The 14,208-nt window shown below is 36.8% G+C and overlaps 1 protein-coding gene across 1 annotated transcript; it reads right to left on the bottom strand.

The window, feature by feature from the left end:
- Positions 1-4,008: 4,008 nt before the first annotated feature.
- On the bottom strand, positions 4,009-13,715 carry LOC149255265 (uncharacterized). The gene is made up of 4 exons (XM_089454994.1): positions 13,693-13,715; positions 13,220-13,445; positions 13,048-13,128; positions 4,009-4,077 (listed from the first exon to the last, which is right to left on the bottom strand). The coding sequence occupies exons 1-4, from the start codon at positions 13,713-13,715 to the stop codon at positions 4,039-4,041; spliced, it is 369 nt and encodes a 122-aa protein (XP_089311120.1). The 3' UTR covers positions 4,009-4,038.
- Between the last annotated feature and the right edge of the window lie 493 nt (positions 13,716-14,208).

The following is a 14,208-nucleotide window of genomic DNA, read 5'->3' as shown; positions in this document are numbered from 1 at the left end:
ATTTTGTATCAATATAGGAGTAGACAAATTCAAAAAGAGAAGAAAAAGAGTAGTCAGTCATTTTTGTCATTTTAATTAATTTGATTAATTAAAAAAATGTCATATGAACATGTGTCATATAAACATGAGTTATGGTCTTTTTGGCAAGTGGTATTAGTAAGCCATGGTATTATAAGAAAGCATATTTATGGATTGAGAATCTCGATTGTAAAATTATGACAAATCTTCATGGTTAAAAATCTTGTTACATGTTTTTTTAAATGTGTATATGTTGAACTTGTATGATAATTTCTTTTTAATAATAATAAATTAAATTAAAATTTTAATTTTAATTATTTTTTTATGATTTTTTTTTTTTTTTTAATTTATTTGATAATGTGAGATGTATCATAAAATAAATGTTTTGATGTCAATTAATGTTTACCGTCCCTTCAGGGGTGGCAGGAGCGTGAGGGGTCTTGTATAGCCCCAAATAAAACTTGGTTAAAACATTTGCAAGCAGACTTCACTCAATGACAAATGATCACATAAAAGAACATAACCTGCTATCAGGTATGATCTTGGCCAAAGCTTCACGGGTGTCCAACATCAGAATTTTGGCCAACTCATTTATTACCATACAACACTTATTCAAAGGAACATCATCACGAGATAAGCACTTAAGGAACATATTAAACCAAATAAGGATGCTCCTTAAAGACATCCCACAAAAGGGTACTTTGATACATTTAGAAATCAAAACGAAGAAGCAAGAAAACGTGCTAATCAAGCCTGCGAGCTTCAAGCAAGGCATTTAGAGGTAAATTGCACCTCGAGATGGTGGTTTTTCCCATAAATCAATTGGTAAAGTTTATTTATCCAAAAAAAAGGTTTATTTTTCATAAATAATATGGGTTAGTTCAGTGAATGGGACAAACTCCAAATTAAAAATTGGGTAGGTGGTTGGCTGTTGTGGCGCCTTGAGTAAATCTTATGCATGCAAGAGACAAACGATTACACCCTCCTCACACATGTGATGCAAGCCAAAAGACATTGTATCATTATGCCATTGTACCCCCACATATGATGGTGATCACTTATGGGAAGTGAAGTCATTATAACAAGTATTCAACATTAACTTTAGCCTCATGAGGGTTTTGGGAGAAGAAATGTAAATTGCAGTGGATGTAGAGTAATAAAATGTTGTGAGTTGCCATTTCGAGAGGCACACTGGTGACGGGAAATCGGGGGAAAGGTTGGAGAGTTTGGCAGGTCCCTTGGAGCCTCAACTTATTCGGTGTGTCATTCTCCTCTATTGACATTTTTGACCTCCAGGTTGGTCTTTGACCTTGTTTGTTGCTTGGTCAATTTCATGTGTATGCCCGACGAATTTTTTTAGCTATTAGAGGGAATAACCTTTCGATAGGGTGGATGGGAAAAACATCTTGGGCGTTCTGGCTATAAAAATTTGTGATCATTGCATGGAATAGGCATGGGCAAAGTTGTATTGTCTGGATCCCATTACAAGAAAGATAACCGGGTCTTTATACAAAGTCTAACATCGAACTTAGCAACTGTGGAATTTGTAGCAATGTGTGGCTCAGGATTGGGCATAACTGCCATTCACGGGAGCTTAATTTGTCTTATGGATTTACTCTGTGACCTAGATTGGTAACTAGAGCATTACTGTGGGGTGCATTCATCACAAACAAGGATACAACACTTAATGGATAAGAGGACACCAAATTAGCTTTGCTTGGGCCACTTGGTGACTATTGGAGGATAAGGAACTTGACAACTCCGAATTGTCTGACTGGGAGCACCATAGATTGAATTTGGAGGCGCATAACAACATTGACGATGATCTAGGGAAAACAGTGCGGCCTGTTGAGGATAGAGATTTAGGGGAGACTGTGTGGAACATTTAGGAAGGTAGTGACTTTCACGAGATAGGAAAGGGAAAGATGAAAAGAAGTAAGGAGATAGCTTGGGGTGATAGTGGTCGTGAAAGGAAATATAACTGCAAATGTAAGGTGTGAGTAACTCAACTAGCAAAGCGAATGGATGCCATCCATATTGACATGATGGTGACAAACATGAGACAACAACAATAGATGGAAACTAATGTGAATATGTAGGGAAAAATTCAAAGTTTAAAAGATAAGGCAACCTAATAGATGGAAAAGATCTAGGCACATTGCCAATAGATTGTTGATTTACAGGAGCAGGTATGGCTATTGAATACAAATTTAAATGAATACAGTGTTGGAAGTTGGAAAGAGGTACACAGGTGTCCAAACATCAACTAGACACCGGTGGGGGAGGGTGAGGATTCTAAATGACTTATGTATTGTAGCAAATTTTGTTTTTTATTAGGAACTTACTGTCGGATATATCCATATCAAAATGTAATGAAAATTGTGAAGCTATGTAGTCTCTTCGAAGTTATAGAAGTCTATAATAAGTATCAAAATAAGAGGCAGGTTGAACAAAGTCAATGTATCCCTTAAGTTTTTGTTATGACTAAGCACCAATTTTATGCACTACAAATCCTCATTCCTATTAAAAAAATGTTTAACATCCATTTAGTTTATACAATTGTACTAATATACAAATGAACAAATAATAACCCTTTAACACGTGGTATTTAGACGCATGCCATTTAAATTTTTCAATAACAAGTTTAGTGATCCTTTAACATATGATAACATTTTCAATCATCATGGTTGACATATCTACACATTTTTTCATAACAAATTTAGTGATATTGAGTCACTATACATCACTTTGTATCTCACTTCTCCATAAAATAGGAAGTTTAAATAACAAAATCTAATAAGTTTGATTTTACATATTTAAAAAAAGAAGAAGACACAACTTATATTTATTAGGCAATATTATATTCACAATTATCTCATATAGTTATGTCACTTGAATAATAAAATCTAATAAGTTTAGTTTCACATTTTTTTTGTTCGCTGAGAGGACCTAACAGACTTGCTAGTAAACCTATTAGACATGCTAGTAAACCTCTCGGGGGCCTACGATCCGTCCAACTCCCCGTAGGCGTTGGGCTTTCTCGTGGGGGATTACACAAGATTTGAACCCAAGACCTTCGGTTCGGTGAGATTTCATTTTTTGACCATTGCCAATTGCACTACCCCTAGCTGACTAGTTTTACATATTTGAAAAACAAAACAAATTTTAATTTATTAGACAATACTATGTTTAGAATGGTTGGTTATTAGAATTTTCGTGAAATATATATTTTGGAAAACTTTATCGAATATTTTATTTTATTTAGAGAATAATACTTATTTAAAAAAAGTTTATGACTTTTAATGATATAAAATTTAAGACCATTACAATAATATATTTATTTAAAATTCTACCTATCACTCATAAAAATTAAATTTGGATGAAGAAAATAATATTCTTTTACCACCACTTAAGCTAAACTTAATTGACAAATATTTATTCCAACCATACTTACACTTTTATTAATTTTCATTTGTTTTTTATAAGCATAAATCTTTTTTTAATGCATGAACAGCAATGAACCCCACCTTTGCATTGTGATAATAAAATCCACTTTAATAGGTTAATCATCGCAATATGGTCAAGGCTCTATTTGAATTCACGTCATTATCACGATGATGTCACTAAAACATAATAGTTTTTTATTTGATTGCTTTAACTATTTTTCATATATTTTAGGGTTGCATCGATCATATGTTTTAATGTGAGTAGGGGAGAGATTCCTAATGTTGTGCAGGGACCAGTAGTTGATATAATACTGGTCCCACCAAACCACCAGTGATTAAGACTTTTGAAACCAAAATTTAGACAGAAATAAATAACATTATGTATAAATAAGTATTAAATTATGTCCAAAAATCACCCATACATTGACTGGGCCCACAACTGTCCATAAATAGTATTTTACTACTTAATATTGCAAAACATATTGACCCAAGTAGAAAACAGCTAGAGCCATAAAGGCTTCCAAACTGGTCTATTCCAGAAATACAAAACAGCAGTCACTTCAACCCCCACTCATCAGAACTGCAACTTTGCATCCCAAATAAATATGCCTACCTGCACATAACAAAAGGAATGTATGTCAGCATAACTGCTGTGTTGTTCAACAGCTAAACACCCTATGTTCAATAAATGACACCCAACCCAATAACAATTAAATCCACTTTGTTCAATAAATGACACCCAACCCAATAACAATTAAATCCACTTTGTTCAATAAATGATACCCAGACCCAATAACTGCAATAAATGACACCCATCTCACTCTATTTCTCATTAAAACAGATCAAAGCACATGGATCAACAAATAAACAATTCCCAACCATTAGATCACATCAAATTAAATCCATACCACACATTCAAAATGAAGCCATTGCAATCCATGTGCATCCATGTCCACCAATTAAAATCAAGTCCCCAAAACTATAAAAGAAGTCCACCCACTGTTGAAGTTCATCTTATGCTTTCAAACTATTCAGCAAACTTGAAGACAACATCACAAAACAGTGGCCAATATATTCAAGTTAGTTATATGAATTACAACTCATTCTTCTTACAGTTCTGTTTTCATTGTTTTCATTTATCAGATTTCTTACATTACAGTTCTGTCCATAGGGTGACAGTTAACCTATACAGTTACAGTTAACCTTTTTTATACAGAGTTTATGTATGTGTTCTAGCTTATTATATCATCAGCTTCATAGTGATTACAGCTTACATATCACAGAGGTTACGTATGTCGTGTTAGTACTGTAGTCATAGCTTGTTTACTTTACAGGAATTGAACCTTAGCTTACACCTTAGCTTACAGGAATTGAGCGAGCGATTATTATGGCTTGGGTTCTATGCAGAATGAGTTAAAACATAGAGCAAATAAGTGAATTTCTACTACTGGTGAATGGACCATAGAACTGTAAGATTTTAGATAATGAGAAAACACAATTATAAGTAACATAGCAGATGACCGTCTTATTGGCCTTCATATCTTTTCACCTCGTTGAGCTCGAGACCTTAGGGTATGGAGAGCCCGAGCCATACGAAGTTGTAAAAGTTGGACCAAAGGAATGGGGATTTACATAACTCAGCTCTGTAAATTAAGTCACAGATAATGGAGAGAAATCTTGGAGCAGAGATTGTTCTTCACAATATTCAAAATAACTAAATAAATTATATGAAAAATATAAAAAATAAATGACTGCAATGAAACTCGATTAAACTGAAGTAAAACCGATTGTCTATGACACCTAGGAGACCATAGAATCAAATGTAATAGTGATTACAGCTTACATATCACAGAGGTTACGTATGTCGTGTTAGTACTGTAGTCATAGCCAATAGCTAATCACTGGAAGAAGAAACATGACTCGCTATCCTTCCAAGCAAGCAATCCCCACATCCCTTCCTGTTCCTTATATAGTTTCATCTCCCTAGCCATATCCAATCGGAGACCGAGTCTAACCTTGAATAGCATCAAAATCAAAGCCAGCATTCGAACCATTTCCAGCCCAAGATTGATGCAATGCAAAAAAAGGTAGGTAGTAAAAAGGCAGTTAGTACTGTAGTCATAGCTTGTTTAGCTTACAGGAATTGAAGCTTAGCTTACAGGAATTGAGCGATTATTATGGCTTGGGTTCTATGCAGAATGAGTTAAAACATAGAACAAAAACGAATTGTAACTTTAATGACTCTGATAAACTTAGTAATTTTTCACATATTTTCAGACCTTGACAATCATCATTGAAACATCACATTGAAACATAATCGAAAGACATTGAAACATAATCGAAAGACATGTATTTTCAGAAGCATGAAGCTATTGAGAAAGCAAAAATTTTGATATTGAGTCGAAAGAATGCAAATAAGTGAATTTCTACTACTGATGAATGGACCATAGAACTGAGGAATGGTTTCTTAGAATGGAAGCCCGAGCGGATGACCATTTCTCTTTATTGGATTAGATGACTGTAAGATTTGAGATAATGAGAAAACACAATTAGGTAAACAAGCATGGTTAGAAAGAGTCATATGTAACTACTGTGTTCTAATTGCATAACTACTGTGTTCTAATACATAATCAATACATATGGATACACTGTAATCACTGTATATGTATATCCTAATGTAATACATATGGATAGACTGTAATCACTGTATACGCATATCCTAATGTAACAAGCTCTGTTTCCTCATTACTTTGATTTCCATGGTTCTACTTATGGCACTGATTCAACCATTAGTAATGATTACACTCTACTCTATAAGGTAAGTACATATTGAATAGACCTACTTATTACCTGTATTCCCTAATCTTTAACAGATATAAGGAGAATGACGTAATTCATACATGTTTACATACCTCATTGGTTTAGCTGTATAAAGCTGTTGAAAGTAAATGGAAAATGATATATGAAAACAGTGACATACATGTTGATAATTTCCTGTAATAGAGGAAAAGTATTTTTGCAGAAGTAATAAAGCATAATTTGACATATATTCTAATGTCTAAATGCAACATACATGTTGATAATTTCCTGTAATAGAGAAAAAGTAATTTTTGCAGAAGTAATAAAGCATAATTTGACATATATTCTAATGTCTAAATGCATGCAATAATTTTACAGGTTGTTGCATCTATGGCAAAAGGAAGTTACTCTGCTCATACAAGGAGAAGTGGTAGGAGAGTGACAAGGGGTGCGCAGCTGCGATGCACATCGTCCGATGATGACAGGCCAGCTGATGTCAATGCCGGCAATGCACCAGGGAACATTGTTGAAAATGACCATGTGACAGCCGCTGATGTTAACACAGCATCAGCCACAGAACCACCATCAACAACAGTCCAAGGGGCAAGCTCAACTAAAAAGATCAGTGCTATAAGAGGATGGACAAAAGAACAAATGTTAGTTGCAATTGACGACATAGAGTTTAATGGATACTCAATTCGGGCATCTGCAAAAAAACATGGTATTCCTCCCTCATCAATACATTATTGGATAAATGGACTGACTCATACAAAACGTAGAGGGCCTCTTACAGTTATGACTGAGGAGGAGGAGGCCGAGGTGGTTGAGTGGTGTAAAGAGATGGCCCAACTGGGACATGGGCTAGAGTTGATACAACTCAAATCAACAGTTGCTCAAATCTGTCAAGGGAGGCCAAACCCATTCAAAGATGGGTTTCCTGGTAAATCATGGTGGTTTGGGTTTAAAAAAAGGCATCCAGAACTTGTATTGCGTACTGCTGAGGGCCTTGACAGAGACAGAGCATTAAATTTGCGCCCTGCAGTTGTGCAAAAATTCTATGACACACTTTCTAGTGCTTACGATAAACATTCTTATGGAGCAGACCATATATGGAACTGTGATGAAACAGGTTTACAGGCAGGGAGGAATTGTGGCATGCGGGTAATTGCCAAGAGAGGGAGCCGAAATGTGCCAAAGATTTTGCCCAAGAGCAGGGAGTGGATAACTATTTTATGTTGTGTTAATGCAATTGGTACTTCAATCCCAGGATTTTATCTATTCAAAGGTAAAAATCAACTGAAAAACTATATACAGAACTGTGAACCAGGTGCATGCATGGCTGCACATCCCCATGCATGGATGACTAAAGAACTGTTTCTAAGTTGGCTTTTTCACTTTGCTGCATCGGTACCAGGTGGCGTCTCGCCTAATAACAGACACCTTTTGATATTAGATGGCCATGGGAGCCACATGGCTGTACAAACAATTGAGGAAGCAAACAATTTAGGCATCGACCTGTTGACATTGCCCGCTCATACCACTCATAGGCTGCAACCCCTTGATGTTAGTGTGTTTGGCCCTTTCAAGAACTATTTCAGGTCGGAGCGTGCTGCATGGATGGCAAAGAATCCAGGGGTTGAGGTGAAAAGGTTTGAGCTAGCAGAGCTTGCAAGTAAAGCTTTTAAAAGGGCTTTGACACCATCAAATATCAAGGCTGGCTTTAGGAGGACAGGAATCTGGCCACTGAACTATGATGCTCTTATGCATGATACTGGTTGTAGCCAAGTGTTTCATGTGGATGGTCAGGAAGAAGGGAATGTCCAAACAAGTGTTGAAGTGCAAGAAGTAGATGACCAAGATGATGTTGTTGCAGCTGGCAATATGATTTCCCTGTCTCAAGGACACTTATATGCTGAAGATGATGAAACTGTATGTGAAACACAATATAACAATGAACAAATTCCTAGTAACATGGAGATTGTTCCACCAACTCAAGAAAATGAAATTCCTGTTGCTGATATTGCTAATGATATTGTTGAACATGCAGTTGACAATGACCAATTGACATTGCCAAGCCAAGTAACCCCACCTTCATGGCTAGCAGAAGCAATGATCAATATGAATGCACATAGTGTCTCAGCAACCAATGAAGAAAGCATGAACATGCCCTCACAACCAGTAGAATTGAACAGTGAAATTGTTCATTTTTTTGTGGACAATAGATCAATGGAAGAAGATGAAGGACATAATGAGGCATCAAATGAAGATAATGATATGGTTCAATCAGTTCCAACAGATACTGAAAGGGAAGTACCAAGCAATGACATGCAGGTGGGAGGGGTGGAGAAGACACTTGGACGGTTCCTAAAGCTACCAGTAGAGAGAGTATCAATGAAAAAAAATCAAGGTGCACCAGGTAGTCTTCGTCTGGGCCGAAGCTCACAGTTACTCACCTCAGAGGACTATATAAACCTGTTAGTTGAGTCAGAAAAAAAGAAATTTGAAATGCAAGAATTAAAACAGAAAAAGAAGGATATAGTCAAGGAGAAGAAGGCAGCAAGGATTGTTGCAGCACAACGTCGAGCAGAAGAACGGATTGAAAGAGATAAAGCAAGGCAAGTTAAGGACCAACAAAAGCAAATGGCAAGACAGGAAAAGGAAAAACGAAAGGCACAACAAATGCTTGAAAAGGAACAAGGGATGATCAACGATACAAGAATAGCTGATGAAACCAGGATTATTTCAAACTCATTGGACTCCATTGCAGACAATACACCATTATTCCAAGATCTCATAAACATTCAAGTGCCCCACTATCAAACTGAGGGTTTACCCACTTGCCTTGTTCCTACCAGAGCTGGTGTCAATTCTCTGTATGCTCATTACACACCTCCACTTAATGCAGGGGTCAGTAGGGAAAATGTGAGGTATGGGTACTCAGTACCTCCATGGTTGGAAGCTGCAAATTGGAATCAATCATATGGCATCAATCAACCATTTCCTAATCAGCCCTTGACTGGTAGGCCAACCTACCTGGCTCAAGAAGGTAACTCGGGGAGTTTTGGCACTCAAGATTCTCAGGGCCATAAAGAATAGGGGTGCCATATGTTTTTGGTTCTAACCACATTATGATGTGGATTTTGGATAGATTGTATCTTTTTCTTGGCACAGAAACATTTTGGCTTACAACACTAGATTGTATCTTTTTCTTGTCACAAAAATATTTTGGCTTAGAACACTAGATTGTATCTTTTTCTTGTCCTAAGAAACATTTTGGCTAACAACCTAGTAGTGATTTCTTGTGGCAACCTAACTGTGTGTTGATAAGAAATTTTCAATGGAATATGTCTTTCTGTAAAATATTAATTATGATAAAACTATTTCTATAAGTTATTCTGTGCACCCTCCCCGCCACGTCAGAAAACCACGCGTAAAAGCACATGGAGCCGGTACAACACCTGTCCACCATGGAGCTCATGTGTTGGCCATCATATCATTGCATAAAACTTTGTGTTCGCGCCATTTCACAGGTTTGTTTGGGGTCATTGCTGCGATGTTTGGGGATTCAATAATAACATTTCAAGTTGCATATGAAAAAGGCTAAATATAGAAATCAAATGACCAGACAATCTTATTATGATTGAGAGCACTCATTATCAAGTTGAGTATGAAAAAGGCTAAATACAGAAATCAATGAGGAGGCAATCTACCTCATAATAAGTTTTATTAAATGTGAAAAAGCCACTAATAATTTTATTGATTGAGGGGACACTTGAGAAATTGAGAGCACTCATTATCAAGTTGCATATGAAAAAGGCTAAATATAGAAATCAAATGACCAGACAATCTTATTATGATTGAGAGCACTCATTATCAAGTTGAGTATGAAAAAGGCTAAATACAGAAATCAATGAGGAGGCAATGTACCTCATAATAAGTTTTATTAAATGTGAAAAAGCCACTAATAATTTTATTCATTGAGGGGACACTTGAGAAATTGAGAGCACTCATTATCAAGTTGCTCTCATTATCAAGTTGAGCATGAAAAAGGCTAAATAAGTGGACCGTTATCTAAAGGAACATCATTCAACTTGATAGCTCATGCTTCAACCATAATGCTTACAAAGCAATTTCTACCCATTGTATTCTGTAATAGCTAGTCAGTGAACCCCAAGACGGGTTGGAAACAGAGACTACTTCAGATATTCACACAATGAGTAAACTATTATATCATATACTAATTTACATTAGAACTTTGAAGTGAACATCTGAATCAGAGGGACCTAGGAATAAGTCATATTTGCTCATTTACATGATCCACATCCTTAATTAAATTAAAATGAACAGTAAGGCCACTGAATGTGCAAGCCCCATTCTTGGGAGCAATTGGAGGGATGACCTTGTTCGCTGGAAGTGAAGGAGGGAGAAGTATAGCTTTGTCCACTCAACTCCCTCACAATCAGATGGAAACCCTGAGACAGATACTCTTGATCATCCCGTATTGAACATTCTTTCGATTTCTATATGTGGTTCCATATTAATATGTCTCGGTTCTTCTACTTAGTGGACAGTTCACACCTCAATGGCTCAATGGCTAGACAGTTCGCACCTCAATGGCTCAATGGCTTTTCATGTGGTCAATAAATTTTGACATCAGATGTTAGGAGAGATGGGTTTGACACTCAACCCATTAATCTTTGGATGATCTTTTCTCTAAGAGCATTTTATACATTGTATTTTTTATGCCTTCGATCTCAACATTGAAGGCATCAAATTTGCAGCACTGTACAAAGCTCTAAACTCACTTATGGCTCCAATAAGTGGACCGTTATCAAAAGGAACATCATTCAACTTGATAGCTCATGCTTCAACCATAATGCTTACAAAGCAATTTCTACCCATTGTATTCTGTAATAGCTAGTCAGTGAACCCTAAGACGGGCTGGAAACAGAGACTACTTCAGATATTCACACAATGAGTAAACTATTATATCATATACTAATTTACATTAGAACTTTGAAGTGAACAATTGAATCAGCGGGACCTAGGAATAAGTCATATTTGCTCATTTACATGATCCACGTCCTTAATTAAATTAAAATGAAAAGTCACTGATACAGTAAGGTTTTATCGTTGGAGCCCGAGAAGGGTTAGTTATTGAAATGCATTTTATGTATGAGAACATAATTCATTACTAAAAATATTTATTCTCTTATCTCTGTAACCATCAGTAACCGGTTTTGGAATCGACTGTAAAATGTGTGAACTTTTTTTTTCAGAGAAAAAAGCATCACAGATTATATTGACAATATAAAAAACATCATAAGATACAAAAGGGTGGCATATGACAGCCACTGTCCGAGACATCTCGAGGAAAGGAAAATGTCAGAGGTCCGAAAACATATACATCAGGTTCAGGAAAATAGCAAAAAGCATCAAAATTAATAACCAGGAGTAACAAATTCCAAAAACGAACAAGACTTCTCTTCCTCCATAGTTAAATAACTGCAATGGTAGACTTATACTGCCCCATACATATGGCCATTAAAGAATTTGTTATTTTCAGCGCAACCAAAAAAAACCCCAAATTTGCTTAAACTGTAAATATACTCAAATTAGTCAATTGTGAGCAGCGTCAACATGGAAACAAAAAGGACTGTGTATACAGGATATCCATATTGCAAAACATATACATCAGGTTCAGGAAAATAGCAAAAACACCAAAATTAATAAGCAGGAGTAACAAATTCCAGAGACGAACAGGACTTCTCTTCCTCCATAGTTAAATAACTGCAATGGTAGCCCATACATATGGCCATTAAAGAATTTGTTATTTTCAGCGCAACAAAAAAAACCCCATATTTGCTTAAACTATAAATATACTCAAATCAGTCAATTGAGAGCAACGTCAGCATGGAAACAAAAAGGACTGTGTATACAAGATATCCATATTGCAAAACATAGCAAAAAGCACCAAAATTAATAACCAGGAGTAACAAATTCCAACAAATTCCAAAAACGAACAGGACTTCTCTTCCTCCATAGTTAAATAACTGCAATGGTAGACTTACACTGCCCCATACATATGGCCATTAAAGAATTTGTTATTTTCAGCGCAACCAAACAAACCCCAAATTTGCTTAAACTGTAAATATACTCAAATTAGTCAATTGAGAGCAGCGACAGAGGGTTTCGAGGCTTCATTTCAAATACAAAAAGTGAAGTTCCTGACAGAAGCTTTCACGGACGAGGAGAAGATAAGTTATGCAAGTCAATTGAGAGCAGCGACAGAGGGTTTAGAGGGTTCGTTTGGGGTCATTGCTGCGATGTAGGAGTTTCCCTTTGTATTTCTGCTCGGGGGCCGAGGGCACGGGACGGCCGAGGAGCACGGGACGGCCTTGGATAGCACCGAAAACAGCAAAAATAACAGCGAGGGCACGGGACGGCCGAGGATAGCACGGGACGGCCTAGGATAGCACCGAAAACAACAAAAATAACAGCGAGGGCACCGGACGGCCGAGGATAGCATGGGACGGCCTAGGATAACAGCGAAAACAACGAAATTTCAGATAAACCCTAAACCTTCAACAACAAACAGCTCAAAATATCCCATAAACCCTAAACCTTCAACAACAAACAGCTCAAAATATCCCATAAACCCTAAACCCTCGGAAAAAAATCCTCCAAAAAATGCCATAAAATGCCATAAAAGTTTACAAAATATCCAAAAATAGAGATGTTGTGTTGAAAAACACAGAGAATGCTGGTAGGATTAAAATCCTACCGGGTACATGGTCGCCGACCTCCCCCACCTTCCCTGGAGCTCGCCAGACCTTCTCCACACCTGCAACGACGTTCTGCACACCTGCAACGAGAAGAAAAATATATATTAGGGAACTGAAAACCACAAAAACACCACCACAAAACAACAAATTGACAGCAAAACACCATTTGACCTCGAGCTCAGTAAAACAGCGACCGACTCCTCCCCAAACAACAAAATCGTCGAATAAGACCAGCAACAGAGAAATGCTAAACAACTGACATTCCAGAACGACCAAGAACTCCAGGCGGAAAAGCACAAGAAAAGGAGAAGCGCTGTGCCAACCACAAACCCTGAAACTCCAACAAACATTCGCACCAGCACCTGCATACCAGGCGAAGCGCGCAGGTCCACAAACCCTGTCAACCGAACAAACGCCTCAAACAGCACACGAATAAACGACGAAGTGCGCAGGTTCCGGGGCCGTCCCGTGCCATAATCGGCGGGGGGCTTCGCCCAACAACCGGCCCCGAGCAGAAACACAAAGGGAAACTCATACATCGCAGCAATGACCCCAAACGAACCTGTGAAATGGCGCGAACACAAAGATTTATGGGTTGATAAGGTAGCCAACACATGGAGCTCCACGGTGGACAGGTGTCGTACCGGCTCCATGTGCTTTTACGCATGGTTATCTGACGTGGCGGGGAGGGCGCACATGTAATGGCGACCCTCCCCTAGTATGATCTATTTGATTTTTTTTTCTTGAAAATGGTTTATCTTAATGTTAAATATATTTTTAAAAATTACATTTATTTAAATATGTATTTATATTTTAAAGGATTGGTTAATCATATATAAGAAGTTATAAGGTCAAATTTAAAGGAATAGAGTATGTATATTTTTGTAATTTTTAGTAGTGAGATTATTACAAAAAAAATTGATTTTTTGTTTCGCAAATAAGGAAGTCTCATACACCATTTTAATGTTTAACTTAGTTGTATTTTTAAAATTAAATGATTATTATATAAAATATAATAAATGTGATGAATTTGATTTTAAAAAAAATCATAGTAAACATAAAACTAACACAACCATATAAAATAAAGGTATAGTCTAACTTATAGACAAAATAACCTTTTTTACCAAAATCCGACGATACAATTTCAAGCAAGAATGTGA

This window comes from Pinus tabuliformis, chromosome 7 (assembly GCF_031772625.1).
Source record: "Pinus tabuliformis cultivar Carrire ecotype Pingquan chromosome 7, CPIR1, whole genome shotgun sequence".
NCBI lineage: Eukaryota > Viridiplantae > Streptophyta > Pinopsida > Pinales > Pinaceae > Pinus > Pinus tabuliformis.
This window is presented reverse-complemented; position numbering and strand designations above follow the sequence as displayed.